The 21,794-nt window shown below is 42.7% G+C and overlaps 1 protein-coding gene across 3 annotated transcripts in view; it reads right to left on the minus strand.

The window, feature by feature from the left end:
• CNTNAP2 (contactin associated protein 2) overlaps window positions 1-21,794 on the minus strand; it is a 1,833,097-nt gene that overhangs the window by 388,126 nt on the left and 1,423,177 nt on the right. For all 3 annotated transcript variants that reach the window (XM_064487267.1, XM_064487269.1, XM_064487268.1), the window contains one exon: window positions 18,439-18,595. In XM_064487267.1, coding sequence (XP_064343337.1) covers window positions 18,439-18,595 — 157 coding nt within the window. The remainder of the gene's footprint in view (window positions 1-18,438; window positions 18,596-21,794) is intronic.

Genomic DNA, 21,794 nt, shown 5'->3' on the forward strand with positions numbered 1-21,794 from the left:
TGGATGCCTCCTTTGCCCCACAGCAATGGGTTCGCACTCTGCGGGCACAAAGCTTGTCCTAACCCATTCACTCTCCTGTTTTGCTTTCTGTACCAAAGGAGCACAGACACCTGCAGAGCTCAAGTTAGGAGACCCAGGGCACAGACGGAAGCAAACTGGAAGCCAATCGCTGGGTCTCCTATTTTGAGCACTGTCTCCCCCAGATCAGTGTCTGAGTGTGGAGGGTGCTTTGTGTAACAGACCCACACCGATTACCAGTGGGGTGTGGGGGGGCGGCATTATTTTCATTTGTTTATTTTGTCTCATAAAGATAGATCTGAAGAAAAAAGAGAAAAAGGAGAAACTCATATATTTATTATATCCTTAAAATGAGGGAGGAAAGAGATAAATGAATACAAGTAGTCATTTCATAGTTGGAATGAAGCAAAACTGGCGCTGGGCAACCCTCTCAGCAGACCCTTTATCTTTCCGTGTTGAACTATTTATTCTGTTTTGCATTCATATCCCAGGATGCTGCAGACAAACAAGCAAAACCCTTCCCCTCTTTTATCACCAGCCCCTCTCCGCCTTTCAGATGAAGCCAAACTTGAGTGACCAGCCTTCCAGCAATACTCACTCTCCCTTGGAAACATGTCAAGATCCACTGGCCCATCATAGGTGAGTATAAATGAATCCCACGTGCAAAAACACAGCCCTGGAGAAGAGACTGGATCTGTATACCCAGACTGGTGAACTAAAAATCACATCTTTTTGTTTTACTTGCTTTTCCTTAAAAAAAAAATTGCTTTTTAAATAAATGTATTATTGAGACCGAATGTACGAAGATAGAAGCCCTCACGTTTAGCTATTTTAGTGTGATCGTAAAAAAATCAGTATGTATTTCAAAGAGTACAAGAGGAGACTAGTTGTTTAATCTGAGAACTTTTCCTTATCCTCTCAACAAGCACACGTTCAGGTGAGCTTTTGCTAGATGCAAATTAGAAGGTTTATGATGCTAAGAGAGGAATGAAAATGAACGTTTTAACAAGTGTCATGTTGCATGTTTTCTCACAGGCTGACGTTCGGCAGCTTTGACGCGTGCGTGATTTTCAGGTAAACGTCTCTATAAGGAGGAGAAAGCTAACCAAGTGGAGAAGGCAAGTGTATAGATGACTTTTAAACAGTTTTGAACAAAAGGGATATACTAAGATTTTTTTTTTGTCCTAACACATCAAATGAAAGATAATATTCTGAAATGAAGCTTTTTAAAAAGTCGTACATTATCTGACTAGAACAAAAGGGCAAGAGCGTAAAAAATTCACCAGCTATTTATAACAGTTCACAAGGTAAAAATTTATAAGCATACGATTTAATCACTAACCTTGAATCATATTTGAAAATATATTCTCTCTCAACCCTGATCTGACATAACCTTGTAAACAATTTCAGTTGTACAATTTCAACTCGCCATTGAACAAAAGGTGGCATAAAATCCAATTCTGAGCTGACGGAAATAAATACAAGCTACTAAATTCAGCCTGAGTATTTTTTAAAGAGAGATTTATCCATATCTTTTAAATAAAAGGAATGACTTTGCAACAGATTACTGTCCAATGTAAATTTCTAAACTGTATGGCCAAAGACGTATCTAAATGTTCTACTAAAGTCAGCTCTAAAATTCATTAAATAAAATGTCATCCCAAATTTCTCTATATCTGTCTTGCAAATTTAAATGCAAGAGGAAGGGGGAAAAAGGCTTTTGGTAAATGAATGACAAGAGAACTGGATAAATTATAGATCTGTATGTATTTCTAGCAGTCAGGTGTTTAGGGAAAGGCCCTATGTTGCAAATAGAATGTTGAACAAGCCTTTCATCTTCTGGGCTTCACTGACAAGCTGCAAGAACCTGTTACATTCATAGACTCTTGCCATTTTGCGGTAAGGTGTGGTTATTTAGATCCAAGTTCATGACTCCAGACCTACAGGGTGTATCTATAATTTCTTCTGCCCTCTTAGGTAAAAAAAAACCTTGAATTAGATGCTACAGATCCTTGCTGTGTTTTAAAGTATAACTTTGACGGTTTAGAGTTCACTTAACTAATCGTCATCACATGCTGGCTTTCTACCATGTGGTGATTTTGAAATCCCAGTGCTTAAGAACTTTTGATAACTAATGCCAGGTACCTTAGAGAAGCAACCAACAAATTAATCTCATGCTTCGGAGGAGTAACTGAGTGCTAACTATGTGCCCCCATAACACCAGATGAAGAAACAGGGGCTCTGAAAGACCAAGAAACAGCTACAGGCCACACAACCAGGAGGTGGCAAAACTCGGTACTTTTCCAGTTTCATGCCAAAACCACTTCATATAAACAAGTGTAAGTTAACCATTTAGAACAATCCTCTCTTGCATAAATATAGATTACAGAAAACAGGCACACAGGCTGGAAAACCACTGATCTGACTGCTGCAGGAAGTCCCATTAGAGAAAAAGAGCGCAGGGGCCGAGAGCTTGAGCCTAGGGTGTGCTCACCGCGGGCGGGAGAGGGAGCTCCCCGGGCAGCCTGGAAGTTACTTCTGCATTGGGAGAGAGCTCTTCTGCATTTAGTTTAACATTTCAAAGTTTACTGATGAAATACAGCTTCTTTTACTCCATGAAATTCTGAAGACACTGCATGTGTGCCAAGGAATGACTTGGGTTTAGAAAGTTATTTTGAAAGAATGATAGAATTGGCCCGCCGAGTCTTTTGAGAAAAAGCTATTTGGCTTATTCCGCGATATTTGAAATCATATTTATTCCACTTTTCTAAGCCTTAGAGTAAATCAAACTCCTTTTCAAACTTTATTAAGCTACTAATGTCCACAGTATTTCAGCCATTCGACCCAGAGCCTCAGAGGTTTTCTTAGTATGGTAGAGGCTGCCACCGCCACCCACCCAGATCGGATATGATTCGGAGAGACGTTCAGTAACTATTTGGGGGAACAGAATGCTGTCCATTTTCCTTGATTTAAAAAGTCATCCTTGAGAAGTGGAAATCTTAAAAAAATTTTTTTCTTCATCAATCTAAAACTAAATATAATAAATATAATATATATGTAAATTATATTTCTCTTTCAAAGAGTTTCTTCTACCCTTTCTAATACATGTAGTTATTTTATTGCTTTATTTTAGTAAATATTAAACCTTCAAAAATCTGTGTAATTATATAGGAGCTAACTTTGGAGATGAATGTCAATTTAAATTGGTTTCTCTGGCATTTATTAGTAGTTCAATTTTACTCTGTGTAATTAATGATGGGATTATAAATGATTCAAATTAGAGAGGAAATATAGTCTTTAGACATCTCCTAATCATCAAAACTACTTTTAAATATGTCAACCTGTCTTAAGAGTCAAAAATTCCATTGTTTTACTACGTGAATATGAATTAAGAAAGTATTTTTAAAACACTATGTTCTTCATGTAGATTTCCCATGTCCTCAGCTTTCCTTTATAAAATCTTTCTTTTCCCCTTTGTCATTTTTTTGACATTTATCCTAAGTGTTCACAAGACAAACTTTGGTACAAAGATTATAGAGACTTTTCGGGGACTACAATCTGTATCCCAGTTAATCAATCAAATTTTAATTTTAATTTGGAAAGGATGCAATTATATGCAGATTATGGTGATCTGATGCATTCAACAAGTAAAAAAGATGTTGACTTGACTTTTCTTTGAATTTTGAGTATTAGCAATATCTTTGGTCTATAAACATCAGATTTTGAACAAACTCCAGGAAGTATATGACAAGGGATTAAAAAGCATCAATCAAAGAGATCAGATAAACTCTGATAATTTTACGGACTGCTTTTCACACTTCGCTACAGAAGAAAAAGGCATTTTTGTTCTGTTCTTATTCTGAACTCACTAAATTTTTTGAGTCCTAATCTCTGTAAGGCTGGGCTTCATGACGCACGGGGGGATTCATTATTTAACGTCCACTGTTGAGGGTTAGGGGTCGGGGGGAGGGGGGTTTCACGTAGCAGGAGGCGCTCTTGGCTGCTCCCTCCTTTCACCCCTAGGTGCTCCATTTTAATCTCTTTTCAACTAGAACTTCATTTGAAGAAGGTACACCCAGCTCCAAGGACATTTCCAGCCGACTTAAATTTCAGGTAGAGGATAATTCCGTTTATTGGTTCTCACAATGTCACCATCCCTAAATACCTCCATATACTATGTAACATTTGTTTCATCATTAAAGTAGAATTTGCTCAATCTGAAAAGGCTGTATGATTACTGTATGACCAACTATACTATATTCTGGAAAGGGCAAAACTATGGCGGCCATAAAAAGATTAGTGGTTGACAGGAGTTGGACGGAAGGACGGATGAACTGGCGGAGCACAGATGACTTTTAGGGCCATGAAAATGTTCTGTATGATACTATGATGATGGAGATGTTTCATTATAGATTAATCAAAACTCATAGGATATACAAAACTATGAGCGAGCCCTCTGAACTTTGGGCGATAATGATGTGTCAGTGTAGGTTCATCAGATACACCACTCTGGAGGGATGTGGATGGTGGGGGATGCTGCGCGTGTGTGGTGGGAAGGGGGGTAGACAGGAAAGGGGGAAAGACAGAAAATTGAGTAATTTCTACTCAATGTTTCTGTGAACCTAAAACTGCTCTAAAAATGAAGTTTATTAAAAAATAAAATGATCTTATTTGTAGTATTAGGTGAAATATATATATATATATATCTCTGCACAATTAACATGGAATTTCTTATATTTCCAAAGGCTCCAAAGAAAGTGGTTTCTTTAGACAGAGTCTACTCCCAGTGAAGATGCCATTTAGATGGTTGAAATGACAACAAAGGATTTAGAATATGAACACTATAGTGTAAACGTAACTTTTATATGCACTGGGAAACCTAAAAAATTGTGTGACTGGCTTTATTGTGATATTTGGTTCATCGCGGTCGTCTGGAACTGAACCCACAGTATCTCTGAGGTCTGCCTGTGCTCACAACTAGGGGCTGTAGAAAAGCATGAAGGCAGGAGCTTAAGCATTATTGTTAAAATCAGCAGCATGACATGTGTTTTTACACTCACTAAAATAGTAATGGTGGCATAACTGATGACAAAACACTGATGCACTTTTATGTACCCTAGTTTAATAACAGTTTGGAACTGAATGGTCCATTTTTAGTTACTTTGCCTGTTGTTTCTAGAAACTTCTTTGGATCTCCCTTATCAGTCCAATCTCCACACATATTCTGTAGCTTTATAATCTGAGAGGCGCTGACCTCTCTCCCTCTGTCACCACGCAGCTCAGTTCCCACAGCTGGTGCTGGAGGGGGCCTGGAGGCCAGTGTCCGGCTGGGGTTACTCTGCCCATCTTTCTCAGGGAGGTACTCTTACGCCTCAATGCCTTCTCTGCTACATCTTCCCTCTCTGTTTTCAGCTCTCTGACCCACTGCTCTGCAAACCCTTTATCTCCAGGGAAAGTGTGCATAATGGTTCAAATCTTGGGCTCCAGCATTAGATTGAGTCTGTTTATCCCATTCTCTGCCTGTTAATTATGTGATCTTGGGGAAGTTAATCAACCTCTCTAAGCCTTGGTTTCCTCACTTATGAACTAGATTTAATAATGGTAACAACTTCATAGGGTTATTTTGAGGATCCCGTGAAGAAATGCTGATTAAGAGCTCAGACTAGTGCTCAGCATTTAGGATAAGGGGTAAATGGGAAAGGACATACTGGGAATTTGAGATGCACAAATACTAACCTCATAAAATAGATAAACAACAAGTTCTTACTGTACAGTACAGGGAACTATATTCAATATCTTGTAGTAACCTATAATGAAAAAGAATATGAAAATGAATATATGCATGTATATGTGTGACTGAACTATTATCCTGTACACCAGAAATGGACACAACATTGTAAGCTGACTAGACCTCAAAAAAAAAAAAAAAAAAAAAAACCAAAAACAAAACAGCACTGATGAGCACAGTCTGAGCTGCTCCTAGAGCTGGAATGGGTGGGTGGTCACAAAACACTATGTGTAGTTTGAGTGGCTTCAGGAGTTCGCAGCCTGGACCAAGCGTCCTGGGGCAAAGCAACGGCATGATGGACCCGCTGGATGGAACATAACCCAACACCAGCAAACAAGTCAAAGCTGCTATTCGCATGCTATCACATTCCCCCAGAATTCCTACCCCACACCGTCCCTAAAGAGTCCCTGAAAAGCCACCAGTGTCTTTCCAGAAGACCAAGAAGCTTCTGAGTTTTTCAGAAGAAGAGGGAGGGAAGCCTGGGCAGGGGTCCCCCAGACGCCTGGGCCCGACCCTTCAGAAGGCCACCACGCCAGTGTCAGTGACGGATTTCCCCCAGTGTGGACTCTGAATTACAAGCAGGGCTGGAGCAGAGTCAACACAAAACCGATACAGTCAGTCTGAAATGGGGAGGCTGCTCTGAACAAGAAAGATTGGCTGTTTCATACCATTGTTTTCCTTTCCCTCACTATATTCCTTCATTTATTTTCCTCTTGTCTTCATTTTCTTTTCAGTATTTGCAATTTGCATTGACATGCATACTTAAAACGTAACAAAGATTAAATGTGGTTATTGTAATGCTTTTCATGCTAGACATACATGCTACGGACAGTCAAAAATGGGGATAATTTGTACGCGGCTAATTAAGACCTGACAGGATCATTCTTAACCATGTCCTCTGGCGGGCTTGCTTGCTTTCTCTAGCAGGGTTTACAGGTTCTCCCTGATTTGCAAAGTGTGCGCTCTGAGGTCCCACCCCTGCGTCTTTGCCCCTTCGTTCCCATTGGTGATTTTCTCTCCCATGTTTGTATGCTACCTCTGTGTACAGTGAGTCCTCAAGAGACAGCTGTTGAATAAACCACCTCAACCTGATTTAGTTGGCCCATTCCCCCCCTTTTATTAGGCTTACAAGTTTCTGAAAGTCAGAAGCCTAAGAAAACGGTAACAAATACTGCAAAAAAAAAAAAAAAAGAATCTTCACAAAACTATGTGGAGGCAATATTACGGCTCTCACAGGGACGAGAAAACTTGAGGTGAGAAAAGTTAAGTACACAGGTTGTCACAGTCACCGAGCTCAGAAGCAGCAGAGTGCATAATGGAGACTCACTGAGTAACTGGTTAAATGAATGAATGAAAGAAACGGCTCTTGAAAAATCTATTTCATATTGACTATTGCATCCAGGCCCTTTGGAAACAGGACAGTTTCCATGGAATGTGGTAAGCTGGCCAAAGTATCCCCAAATAGTAATAGTAGAAAATAACCCTGCTCATCACTTTCCAGGCAGTGTCCTAGTTATGAAGCCTTGCTGCTAACACGGCTGAGGCCGTCTGGATCGTGAGGAGTTTAACAGACTGCAAACAACAGACTGAGTCTGGATTAAGAATGGTCTGCAATGAAGGCTAATGGCATCGGCCATAAAACGGGGCTATTATACAATTAAAAACCTCAATAAGCCCATAACATCCCTCTTTAATTCATTAGTTATTACGAAGATAAGAAAATGGATAAAGCCTTCATTATCCAATCATTTCTCTGCCTATCAATAAAAATAAAAATAAAAATAAAAATAAAAATAAAAATAAAAGATGGGAGCAGGATCAGGTCTGTGAAACCAAAATGCTGAAGGGATCAACAAGACATCTTTCTAAACCTGACTTTCAGCAGGAGGCATAATCATTAAAAGCCACCCACCCACCTGTGTTTCTGAGGACCGTGCACAGCAAGCAGCCAGGACTCAGACACGGGCCGAATGCCGGGAGGTGTGTAAATGAATATCTCTGAGTTTTAAAAATTTCTATTCATCTGCCTGAAGGAGATCCAATCACAAGTAAGAACAGACAGCCCATCCTCGCTGGTCAGGAGGGCAGACACAAAAGGAAGGGCCTGCACGGCCTCTGCACAGGCTCGAAGCTCCTGCACCCGCAAGCTGTGGACGCGCAGGGGAACGTGGTGCTGGCCACAGGGTAGCTTTATGGACATCCTTTCAAGTTATCTGCAAGGCTGTTTTGTCAGTCACCCTGACTCTGCACCAGCATGAGAGAGAGAACAAAAGCTCTGCAGTCTTCTCAATGACATCACCACAGTGGAAAGCAGACCTATTCATCTCCTCTTGCTGCCAAAGTGATTACCGCAAACTAAGTGGGTTAAAACAACACAGAGTCATCACCTTACAGTTCTGTAGATTACAGCTCCCGCCTGAGTCTGGCTGGGCCAAAGTCAAGGTGTTGTCAGGGCCAAATTCCTTTCTGGAGCTTCTATCAAAGAATCCATTTTCTTTCCTTTTCCAGTTTTTACAGGACGCCCACATTTCTTGGCTCATGGACCCACTCTTTCCTCTTCAAACACAGTGATACAGCATCGCTCTGGTCCTATTTCTGTAATTAGATACTAAATTTCTTTCTGACCCCTGCTGAGAAAACTTCTCCGTCTTTAAAGACTACTGTGATTGGATTGGGGCCAGTTTGATAATCCAGGATCATCTCCCATCTCAAGGTTTTTACCTTTAATCATATATGCGAAGTCCCTTCTGCCAAGGTAACATTTTTTACGGGGTCTGGGGATTAGGATGTAAGTATCTTTGGGGGCTGTTACCCTGCCTACAGCACTAACCCTTCTCAGTGCTGACAAAGACAGGCGGGGAGGTATTATAATCCGTGCTCATTTCCTCGAATTTTCCAAACATCCTATATTTCCATCTCAATGATTTATCTTCCTGCATATACAGTAAGTTATTTCATGTCAATATCAGCCATTTAACGAGCCTAACACAATTGCCATGCTTCTAAAAAATTAATGAAATTATTATACATCACATAGTGAGTGATGTAGTATATATATTTAATATATATATGTGTGTATGCAAGTATAGATAAACGTATTAGTAGACGAATATGATTTGCATTTTAAAAACTACCTTGGCCAAATTACTTTATTATTTAGCACAAAATAACTTCCTAATTTTTCACTGTGCATAGTAAAAAAATCTCTACAAAGACTAAAGTATTGGTGTGTGTCTCTCTGTGTGTTTATGATTCATGGCAGAAAGAAAGTTTACAAACACTAGAAAAAAATTTAAATCTCTAAAGGGCTACAAATTTAATTCAAATTGCAAATAGTTACTGAGTCGCTGCTAAGTGATGGACACAAAGGATTTACAAACATAAATGAGGTATGGTGTTTGGCCTCATGACTTATAATTACAGGGAGAAGACAGATTTGTAGGCAAAGAATATATAGGTAAGATACAATATAACTTTATAATAAATGTAATTTGCCTTGAGTATCTGGGGAAGCAAGCTTCTAAATAACGAGCTTTTACTAGAATTGGGGGGGGCATGGCCAAAGTCGGGGAGACGTTCTCAAGAAAGAAACCCTGAGCTGATCACTGGGGAATGACATTTAACTGGCAGGTGTGTGATGGGACATTTTAGGTGCAGGTAGAAGGGCCAGCAATGAGAGAGTAAAAATATTTTGAGAATGTCCCTGACGTAGAGTGAGGAAAAGCTGAGAAGGTGAGACGAGGGGAGACTGGAACTCGGAATGGTAACTGTAGGAGTTGGGATTTAATCATGCGGTTAACGGGGAGCCCTTGAACATGTCTGGACAGGATATTAGCAGGCCCCTGTTGGAACAGAAACTAATGCTCATTTCCCCCTTCTTTTTAGGTCACAGAACCCTCAGTTTTAGCGAGGCACATTTATGCCCAGTTAAAGGCTACATAATCCAGCCATCTTTGCAGCTGAGTGTGGTCATGTCACTAAGTTCCAGCTGATATGTGAATAAAAGTAGCATGAAAGGTGCTTTCAAAAAGACAAGTCATGCTTTCTTCTTCCCCTTCTCTACCTTCCACCTGCAATGTGAATGTGACGGCTGGAGCTCTAGAAGCCTCACTGGGTCCTGAAGATGTGGTGAAATCCTAAGAATGCTAGAGCAGATTGCTGGGAGAAGCATGGGCTTCTTTTGCACAAAAGGGAAGTAAGCTTTCATCTTGTTTAAGCCAGCCTGCCTGCCTGCCTGCATTCCTTCCTTCCTTTTTTTCTACTTTATTTAGTGCAGCTCAACGCAACCCAAAATCAGTGGTTTTCAACCTGGCAACACATTGAAACCTCAAGAAGTTGCAAAATTCAGGATAACCAAAGATTTTGATTTAATTATACGGAGCCAGGGCCTGATGATCAGCCATTTTTAATGCTTTCTAGGTGATTCTAATGTATATGAAGCCATGCAGCGATAATCACAGTGACGAAGTTGTAGGATGGGGGAGAGTCAGGGTTGGAGGTTATTTTGGAAGGCTGTCACAATACTGCTCAGAACGTAGGTTTAGAACTTAGAGAAAAGCCGTAGTGACAGAGGGCCAGGTGTCTGTGAAGGGCTCAGGAGAGGTGGCCGGCATGCTCAGGAAGGCGTCATGGATGTGATCTTGCAGTGGGACTCAGGGTAAACAAACAGCTGCATCACGTGTGGGTTCCCCACCACCCACGGGTCACGTGCTTGAGCTGCTTCATCGGGACTTTAAACTTAGTGACACGCCTTTTACTTTGATCCTTTTCTCATGATTGATTTTCAGGGAGACTGAAATTATTTCCTCCCCCAGGAAATATAATAATAGATCTCCCTCTCTCTGAAGCACGCTGGAGAGAGGGATGATGATGGAAAATGTGCTGTGCTTATTAATCTCTCTTGGATCCAGTTCTGTTTTTCTCAGGATCACTAAATAACCTCTTCTGTTCAAGTCCATTTAGCATTCCGTCGGTGGCCGTGCCTATTTCGGGAACCCTCGGCATGCTCTGAACATTTGACAGGCTCACACCTGATTAATCCTTCTCCCTCTGCTGTCATCAATATTACTTAGGAGCAGTGGTCAAACAACACTGACACTTTGCTGACATCTTCTCCGGCGCCCAATTACCTTCCTGTCATGATACAATCCATGAGGTGACAGGAGGATTCTATGCTGTGCCAAGCAAGTTGGCACCAAAATGTCCCTGAGACAGAATATAATAGATCATTTTTACGGTTCTTTCGGAAACGCAGAGAGACATTTCCCTATCCCCATTGCCAACAGGTGTTTTTAACTCACAGGGCTGCTTCGAACCTTGAGCTGCCCAGCGCCCGCCTAGATGAGCCGGGCCGGTGAGTCCTGCTTCATCTCCCCAGGGAGCTGCCTCCCGAAAGGGCAGAAGCCCTCGCCGTGGGCTCGGAGCCCTCACCCCCGTACTGAAAGGTAGTTACTCTTCGAAATGAGTGTAGCTCCTAGATTTTTGAAGAATGTCCTTTTTCGATGCAAGTTTACAGTCGAGGAAATCTGGCCAGTGAACTTCAGCAGACTAATAGCAATAAAATACCCAGGGCTTCAGAGCCCTTCTGAAATCCGTTCTGGCAATGCTCTGAGACTGAAACACACGCTTTGGGGCTAAACAGGATTAAACTCAAGGGTTTTCTTTTTCTTTCTTCTTTTTAAAATCCCATTAGATCAAAAGGGCATCTCTGTTTATGTATCTAAAAAGGGTCAATAGCTATCCATCTAAATATTTTATTTTAGATGGACATACACATTTATTTGACTGTCAGCTATTGTTTTGGTCAGTTTAGCAACCAGAAGAGCGTTACTCATAAGTGGTATCAGGGCACCTTGTAATGTCACATTCCTGTAATACGCATGAATCAGGCTGCTGGGTACCAGGGCGCAGAGCAACTGTCCTCCCAGGCAGGAGGCCAGAAGGCTTAAAAGCACAAATAATTTCGTAGAATCCAGATCAACGAGAAAATACATATTTTGCAGTAAAGCCAATGGCATGGATGTTCTTGGTTTCTCTCTGCTAAATGGGAAAGAGGGACCCTCCAGTTTGCCCAGACACTCACTCCAGTATCGAGGCTGGTGGAATCAAGACTAGGGATGCCATTCTGCTGTTGAAAACTATTCTTCTACTGGCTTTTTAAAGAGAAAATGATTTAATATTGTTGCATGATGAGCCAGGATGCCTCTGGGGGCCCCTACTTTTTAATTTTACTTTTTAAAACTACTTTGAAACATTTTAATTCAACAGGTTAAGTAGGAACGTGGCAAAAATAAATAAATAAAAGGGTAAGTAAGATGTAGAAAGGGATATAGACAAGTCTTCTGTGAGACCCCACATCCTTGGTCTAGTGTGTTAACTATTAATAGTTTATATGTATAGTTTCCAGAAATCGTCTGTGCACATACGAGGGTTACAGAGCTCTCTGCACTTTTATGAAACCAGACTCATCTCATACATATTATTCTTCAACTTGCTTTTTGCAGTTTCATCTGGTCATTTTTATATGCAAGTGTTTGTGAATCTAGCTTCTTCCTTGAACAGCCTAATAACAGTGTACTTGTCTAAAACTCTGTTAACAGATATTTCTGTTTGGGTTGGTTTGGGCTGCTACAAAAAATGGAAAATAAAATCTTAGCACTTATATTTGTTTGTCTTCATTCAAGAGAGTAATGCCATAGGGCGATAAAAAAGTTCAAAGAATTGATACATGGAAGTTCTGACAGCAACTTCCAAATTACCCTTAAAAGGTAGCTTCCTTGACTTCTCTGCCCCTCATGCGGAGAGATCATGAAATAGATCTGGACTGATGCTGTCACTGCACACCGGGGGTCACACTGCTGCCCACAGGGGTGTCCCCCAGGACTGAAATGCAGGCTGGGGAAGATGCACCGACAAACCCGAGTGCCAAGTCCAGGCTGTGGTCATAGGACACAGCTGTTTGCCCTAAACTGTCAGAAGCTGAGACTTTTCCCCTGAAGGGGAATTCATGTTTGCACTACCAGTCAGCATGAGGAACAAATGCTCCCCCTCTGGGAACGGAAGTAGAGCCTGGGATGGGGAGAAGGACTCCCCCTCCTCTGGGTTCTGGAGGAGGCTCCAGCCTAGATCCCGATGCTCAGAGCTACCCAAGGAAGGTCATTAGTGAGAGCAGGGCGGAGACCCAGGGGGAGGAGCCGGGCAGGGGCTCGGGGACCAGAGTCCTGTGTGGTCCCTGACGGTCATTTCAGGTGGCAGTTATAAATTTTCCTTAGTTGTCACATTTCTTTAAGCCCCAGCCCTTCAGTAAGGTCTCCCTGAAAGACGCAATGTGGTTTCCATGTCACTGGGGATGACTGGGGAGCCCTCTGCCATCCCATAAGAGCATCAGTCGAGGCAGCCATCGCCAGCAGAGCAAAGATCTCACAAGGTGGCAACAGGGCAGTCAAGCAGGAAGGGCAGAGAGGGAGGCCGGGAGACACCGTCCCCATGGGCTGCAGCGTGGGACCCAACAACATAACCAGGACATGTGGCGGGCGTGTGTGGTCTGAGTCACAGTCTCGACAGTGACAACAGATGTGTGGAGAGCATTTACCGGTGAAATACAGATGTGCATTCTCACTTAGCAGTATCCTCTCATTTAAACTTCAAATCCACCGTATAATGTGCGTATTAATACCATTTCAATTTTGTGCTGAGGAAATAGTCACAAAGAGCTGTTGTGACTTCTTCAAAGTCACTGAGCTAGAAAGCAACAGAGCTAGGATTCAAATCCAGGTTACATTTAGAAAATAATTTGAACTTATTTATAATAAAATCACTTTTAATATAAAATCAAAACAAGAAATTAAAAAAACTAAATAAGGAACACCACAGAGGTGAGTATAAATAGATGTTAAAATTGAAATCATACGCCCATATTCATTAATCACAATCGCTAAGATGTGGAAGCAACCAGGCGTCTACTGATGGATGAGTGGATGAAACATGGTCTACACATAATGATGAAATGTTATTCAGCCTTAAAAAGGAAGGAGATTCTGACATGTGCCACAGCATAGAAGAACCCTGAGGATATTCAGCTAAGTAAAATAAGCCAACCACAAAAAGACAAACACTGTATGACTCCCATTTATCTGAGGTACTAAAGCAGTTGAATTCATAGAGACAGAAAGTTGAACAGTGGTTACCAGGGGCTGGGGGAGGGAGGAATGGGGAGTTACTGTTTAATGGGTAGACAGTGTCAGTTTTGCAAGATGAAAAGAGTTCCAGAGACAGACTGTGCTGATGATTGTACAACAAAATGTGTGTATTTAATACCACTATACTATATATACTTTGAAAAATTGGTAAGATAGTGAACTTTTTGTAATGTGTATTTTATTAGAATTTTAAAAATTGAAAAAGTGGAATCATACTGTATATAGTGCATATGTCAAGATATTTACAGTTTATTTCTTGTTGTGTATTGTGTATCCATGGAGTTTGCCTGCCCTGGGTTTGAATTTCAGCTCTACCACTTATGAGATGTGTGACCTTGGGGAAGTAACTTAACCTCTCTGTAGCTTAATTTCCTCATCTGTCAAATGAGGAAAAACAGTACCTGCATCATAGGGTCAATGTGATGTTTAAATGACATTACACATTTAAGCACTTGGAACAACAACTGGCATGTAATTAACACTCAATAAATGTTCACCATTATTATTTGAACAGCATGATGGATGAGAATGCACAAATAAATATTTCACTCTGTGTAAAACTGAACTTATTTCAGTGAAAAAAATGTTGAGAGCATTAGATGAAATTATAAACAATGCAAAAATATATAATGACTACTTTTCAAAATATTCAAAATATTTAGCAGTTAATTGTTGGATCGTAAGCTGAGACAATCAAATGTAAGTTTCTGGCTTTGAAACAATGAAGAGGTCCTCCTGCCTGTAAACATCATTATGGATTATATCTGGCACAGGAAGGAAAGCTCCACAGACGCACCAGTTCCACTCAGGGGCAACGGCACAAGGAGCAAGCGGTGAGCGTTTGACTGGCCTTCCCAGTGCTGAGCTGGGAGCTGGTCTCTCATCATAACACAGACTGTGCTAATGGACTTTCACCTCCCTTCCTTCCTCCGACAGACGTGCTCATCTTGGCCAGGGCACAACGATGCAGAAACTCAACCAGTAAAACTAGGGAAGGGCACTCAGGCCATGAGTGGCACGCCTTCCCTGGTAATTCCATTTCGGAATTGCTAATTTCAGATGTGATGATTTAGCGCATTGAGTCAAGCTGCGAGAGACCAGGAACTACCCAGTGGTGAGCACTTAGCTGAGACCAAGGCTCACTTAATTAGGATTCTGGCACTGTAGGTAGGAATATTTACTATTGCCGTGAATAGTAAATCATAAATGTTAAATTACATTCAATCTCGGAAATAACTGTGCAAAACTTCTCCCAGCATAGATAATCAGGCAATTATTGAGATGGCTACAGTGCTTGCAGCCCACCGCTGCTTTGCTGTGAGACCCAATCACACCCGGAGCTCCAATCTAATTTATCCCAGCCCCATTTTTTGTGTATTTGACTCCAGGAAAAAAAAGGATAAATGCTTACTTTAGGTTTTAGAGTTCTTTTTTTTTTTTTTTTTTTAAAAAGAACATGTAATATGTGTTCTATTGTTTAAGCTTTCACTGTAAAGCTTACATACAGCTAGTGAAAACATTAAATTCATAAATCATTAAAAAGATAAAAAACAGCATGAGTGTCATCCCTGATCACGATATTGCCAAAAAACACCAGACTCGATGTCTGGAAATCTGGGTCTTGCTCTTCTCTCTACTTCTTATTTCCAATGTAATTTAGGAAAGTAACTAAAATTCTCCTGGGCCCCAACCGATGCACCTGTTCTTTAAGAAGATTTTAACTCTATTGCCTAAGGTTCCATTAACATTTTAGTAACAAAAACACCACCCCTACTGCAAATTTAAACATTCACTTAGGACAGCACTTTAACCCAACTTTCACATGAATCGGGAAGAACTATCTGTATTTGCACTCATTTTGGCTTCTCTCTTTCTTGCTTTCTTTGTTTCCTGCAGGTGCTGGGGATGGAACCCAGGCCCTGGTGGACGCTAAGCCTGCGCTCTACCGCTTGAGCTATGCCCGCCCCCTCACACCACTTTAATCTAATTGTTGTTGTGACTGAGGTAAGATGACCGCAAGAAGTAACTTTCTGAGCGGCGTACCGAGTCTGGAAGCATGAGATGCAGCGGAAACTCTGTTTTTACTTTTACATCACAACGAACGTGGCTGCACACCTGCGAATTGCACTTGGCTGCGTGCACCAGATCTTCCGTGTCCCGAGTCCCTCGGCGGTCCCCTGCGGTGGGACAAAGAGTGCCGGATACCAGTGCTCGCGGGAGCTCGCACTCTGGGTTGCCTGGACAATGGTCCAGCTATTTGTCAAGCAGACAAATGAATCCGAGAGAGCCTACGGAACTTACTTAAGGGCTCACAATGGTAAGAGGCGACAAGAATGTAAGTCAGGGCAGAGATGCTTATTACTGCCCTTCACTGTTAATCCCAGTACCTAGAGGGGCCCTTGGCACATAAGAGTACCATCAATTTTTGTTGAGTAAGTGACTGACAGAATGAAGGATTGACTGACTGACTGACTGACTGAAAAGCTATCATCAAACCCAGGTCCTTCTGATTTCATTCTCCTGACTTCCAGTCTTTGTATAGTGTGTGTGTGTGTGTGTGTGTGTGTGTGTGTGTGCGCACGCATGTGGATACCTCTTTCAAAACAAAACTAAGAAGTGAATATCATGATTTCCTCTTTACAATTAACCACAATTAAAGCATAATTATAGCTATTTACACACAGAGACATATTAAGAAATTACAGGTCATTGAAATGTACAGCCTTGGCTGGAGAGGGTGTGGAGAAAAGGGAACCCTCCTACACTGTTGGTGGGGATGTAATTTGGTGCAGCCACTACGGAAAACAGTATGGAGATTCCTTAAAAAACTAAAAATAGAGTTACTCTATGATCCAGCTATCCTGAGCACATATCCAGAGAAAACTCCAATTTGAAAAAAATGTGTACACCCCAATGTTCATAGCAGCACTATTTACAATAGCCAAGACATGGAAGCAGCCTAAATATCCACTGACAGATGGCTGGATAAAGATGTGGTATATATATACACAATGGAATACTACTCAGCCATAAAATGGAATGAAATAATGTCATTTGCAGCAACATGGATGGACCTCAAGATTAGCATACTAAGTGAAGTAAGCCAGAAAGAGAATGAGAAATACGTGACAGTATTTATATATGGAATCTAAAAAATGCCCCAAAGGAACTTTTTTACAAAACAGAAACAGACTCATAGACATAGAAAACAAACTTATGGTCACCAAAGGAGGAAGGAGGGAGGGATACATTGGGAGTTTGGGAGTTTGGGATTAGCAGATACAAACTGCTGTGTACAGAACAGATAAACAACAAGGTCCTACTGCCTAGCGCAGGGAACTATATTCAGTATCTTGCAATAATCTGTAATTAAAAGAATATATATATACATGTATATCTGAATCATTATGCTGTACACCAGAAACTAACACAACATTGTAAGTCACCTATACCTCAATTGAAAAAAAAAATAAATGGCTTTGGTAACTTACTTCATTTATTAAAAGAAAAATGGCTTTTGGAAAATATGCAGACAACCGACCTGGCAATCATGTAACTTCACATTCAGAATTAGTTTTCAGTTAACTAGCAGGACGAACCTGTCCCGTACACCGTCCTTCCAAGTGAAACAGAGGCAACGGATAGGAACTGGGGTCGGTCACGTGAGGAACCGCAGCGCTCTGCTCTCTGCTGCCGCCCAGAGGCGCGCATGGAGCACAGCGGGCCTCTCCAGCGTCTGGAACTACCAGAAGCTGAACCCGACTCCTACTATTCCGCTCAGACTTTCGGGGCCTGTTCCCCACAGAACGACAGCTGATTCATCTTTATCCGTCACTGACACAGACCCAGGCACTCACTGTGAAGCAGGACAAAAGCCAGTAGAGGGAAGAAATAAACCCAGAATGGATCTTCCTTGAGCTGATTTGTATCAGTTATAAACAGCCCAGGTGGGAAGGAAAAGCAGACAGCAAGCACGGTTGCTGAAGACAAGCTCAAAGAACATCCCCCCCCTTCCTCCCCTCCCCCGCCTCCTCCGGCTACTCAAAGCCAACACCGCAGGAGGGGGAAGCGCGCACCGCAGGCGCCCGCGTGCTGTGCTGTGGACGCTCGGCCGCCTGCACCCGGGCTCCCCGCCCGCGGCCACCCCTCCGCGGTCACCAAGCACGTTTCACAGAGCAAATCCCTGTCTAATACACGGCCCATTATTTTCCTCTCTGAATAAAATATGAACACATCCATTATGTGTTCTTCTGCTTCTAAATGCATGCCCGGGTGGCACGGACCTCCTCCCGCTTTTGTGTTTTTCAGAACGTTCCTGACATCGGTCAGCGGGGTTGGTTCCAAACCTTTCGAGCCCATTATCTTCTCATCCCGGCGCTTCTCACCTTCTGCCCCCCCCCCCCCCCCCCCCCCCCGCTCCGGGCCGTCACTCACCACTGCTTGTAGTCGGCGTCGCAGTTGCAGTAGAACCGCGGGTCCGTGCAGTTCCGCTCGATGCCGCAGGCGCACTTCTGGATGCCCGGGCCCGAGCCTCCCCAGTAGTAGTGCTTCTCGTTGGCTCTGCCGACCCACCAGGTGTAAGGGCTTCCGTCTGCGGGAAAGGGGAAAAGCACACTTTAGGAGCGCCAGCACCGAGTCACCGTCAGGTCACGGCTACCTCCCCTGCCCAGGAATAAACATCACGCTACCCTCTTCCAAGCCGATGTATTTCAAGAATATTGAGTGTTAATGAAAAACACCAGAGCGGATGGTAAGCTCAGGTTTTCCCGCTGGGACAGGCACCTCTTCCTTTGAAAGAAGCGTTTACATTCAAGCTTTTTAGGAGTCTGTTCTGTAAAGGGGCCGCCCAGATGGGGTATGTCCACAGCGGAGGGAGGCGTGGAGGGAGGCGTGGAGGTCCTGATCGGATTCTGTAACACACAACTAAGTTCATGACAATTTGTGTTTTTCCTGTGAAATGATGGTCATGGAGGTGACAGAACATTAGAGCTAACATGGATTTTCATTATGCCTTAGTATGACCTCCTTAATTTACAGGTAAGGAGCTTAGGTCTAGAAAGGCTAAGCAGGGCTTTCAATCACTCAGCAGATTAGATCCCAAAGCAGAAGTCCGACACTGAATCTCAGTAGACCCTGTACAGCGCTCTTTATGCAATGTTAGTTTGTCTTATTATTTGGCCTAATATTCACTTATTCATTCATTCATTCATCCAACCAATCATCAAGCATCCACTGTGTTTCCATCATGTATCAAACATTACAAGATACTCAGCAGAATAATGGAAGAAAAAAATACAAATTGAGAGTTCAGTTCAGTTATTATTATGAACACACGGGAGAGTGGGTGAGGGAGAGGCGGTGAGGAAGGTTGGTTTCCTGAAGATGTAAAAAATCTGAGCTACGTCTTGAAGGTTAAGTTACCCAGGATGTAAGAGAGGTAAGTAACCCTGGGTAAAGGGAGGACAGTGGGAACGTCCACATACACGTAGGAGCGTGAGCATCTAAGGTAGCACAGGGCTGAAGAGGTACCTCTGGGAGGGCAGCAGGAGTCGGAAGCAGACCGTGGGTGAGGGCCACATCACAACAAACTGTGTCCGAGTAAGAAGTTACTTGGCATTTGGTGACTCTTGCTTTTGTGTTTATTTCCTCCTATTTAAGAAAGTTGAACTTCATCCTGAAACTAATGGGAAACCATCAGTATTTTACAAGCAGGGAACTCTCGTGATCAAATTTGTGTTTTAAAAGATCCACAGTAAGATGAAAGACAGATTTTGGGGGGGATGGAGTTAGGGAGGCCAGATGGGACCCTCCTATGTTAATACAGAAGAGGAAGAATAATACAGGAGTGGAAATGGAGAGGGAGATGAGATGGAAAGCGATTTTGGAATTATAACTGGCTTGGGACTGTTGGGATTTGGGTGGGAAGGTGTTGGGGATTAATCCTGGGTTTCTGGCTTGGGTGACTAAGAGGACGGTGATGTGCTTCACCAAGGTAGGTCACAGGGTGGGAAGAGGAGAAGTTGGGGGAGGTCGAAGGAAGGGCGATGAGGATGAGCTTGATCCGTGAAGCAGCAATTGGCTACAGGGGTCTGGGTCTCAGGAGCATTCTGGGCTGAAAATCCCGTTTTAGGAAACATCAGGGTAAACCAGGAAGTACTGGTAGCCAGAGAGATGCCACTGGACACTTGGATTCCAGCAGCATTTAAAGAACAGGAAGAGAGGGAAATGGCCAGAGTGGAGGTCAAGAAAGAGAGCAGTCAGGGAGGGTGGAGGAGAAATGAGCCAAGAATTTCCAAGAGAGCAGTGTGCTCGGCATTGTCAGATTTCCTAGCAAAGTCCGTTAAGATGAAGGCTGTAAGTCTGTCTTCTAATCTGACAGCTAGAAGGTCTTTGCTGAGAGGAGTTTCAGGTGAATGACGGGAGGGAGGAAAAGTCCAGGTGGCAGCTGGCAGAGGAAGGAAGGGAAGGGGAGAAAGGGGAGGGCCTGAGAACAGCCCCTCCCTTGCAGGAAGCTGAGGAATGAATGGAATTTCACGGAGGCAGTGCTGCCAGTAAACCAAGAAGATGAGGCAATTCAGATCTCCATGCGCATGGCTAAAATTCCACTACACTCACAAGTGTAGGTGTACATTTGTCCCAGTATCTGTGCTCAGAAATAAAGAGGAGGAACGTGTCTTGCACTCAACTGTGAGTTCAGGCTTGATGTCATGGATGAGCCAACGCTCTGAACTTGGAGAGGAGTTATTCAGGTGTCCTACTTTGCACACATTGCTCGATTTTTCCAGTTGTGTTGACTTAATTTGGAAAAGTTACTCTTTTTCCCTTCACAAGATCATGTATAGCACCTGAATTTAAAAAACAAAAAACACATTTGACTTGATCTGCAAACAGGAGAGCGGGGGATTTCAGCACCCTGTTCTGTATGGGGAGGGAAGCCAGCTCTCTGAGATAAAGGTGCACTCTGAAACCCAGGCCTCTGCTTATCTGGGCCTGTCTCAGCACATAGTAGGCTGTTTGCTTTCTACATTCAAGTGATTTTGCTTCCTGCTCCTCCTTCCATCAGGGTAACGAGTAAAGCTTCTAACTTTCGATGCTTTCCAATGTTGGAACCATGACCAATAATAAACTCTTGTGGGTTTTTTTGTTTGTTTGTTTTGACTTAGTTAAGACTTTTAAAAAGTGAGGCCTGAAAAATTCCATTTATGGAAACTATAAACTCTGAGCCAGGTCATTTGGTTAGTAAGCTGCACTAGGTCTCGGCTGATTCCATCTCTGGCCATGTTACAGGAAGAGAACAAAGGCGGACAGTGCCACGCTGACTGTGCAAAGGCCCCCGGGCCTGCCAGACCACAACCTGACCCTGAAAATGTAAATACATGACCTAGACTGGCTATCATATCTATTTATCCCATTGCATCTTTGCAAGCTGACCTAATGTTCAATCCTTTCCAATTTTGGTCACTATCATTGTATTTAGAAACTAGAGGATACTAACACACCTGGTGGTGGGGAAGAAACAAACCAGACACCTGGGAACCTGGAGGCACTGGGCTGCCTGGCAGGAGAACTCCCTAGACCTAGGCAGGCCTATACCTCAAACAGCCAATGAAAAAGTACGTACCTCAGAACCTCAGCCCAATTTCCAACGATCCCTAGAACAACCTAACACTCGTATTTTCATCACAGACAGTAATGATAAACTGAAGGCACCAGAGAAGCTGTGTGGCTCTGTATTCTTTATAAACATCAGAACGATGTCCGTAAAGGGAGCAAGATAATCATCAGCTTCT

Source organism: Camelus dromedarius, chromosome 7 (assembly GCF_036321535.1).
Source record: "Camelus dromedarius isolate mCamDro1 chromosome 7, mCamDro1.pat, whole genome shotgun sequence".
Lineage (NCBI taxonomy): Eukaryota > Metazoa > Chordata > Mammalia > Artiodactyla > Camelidae > Camelus > Camelus dromedarius.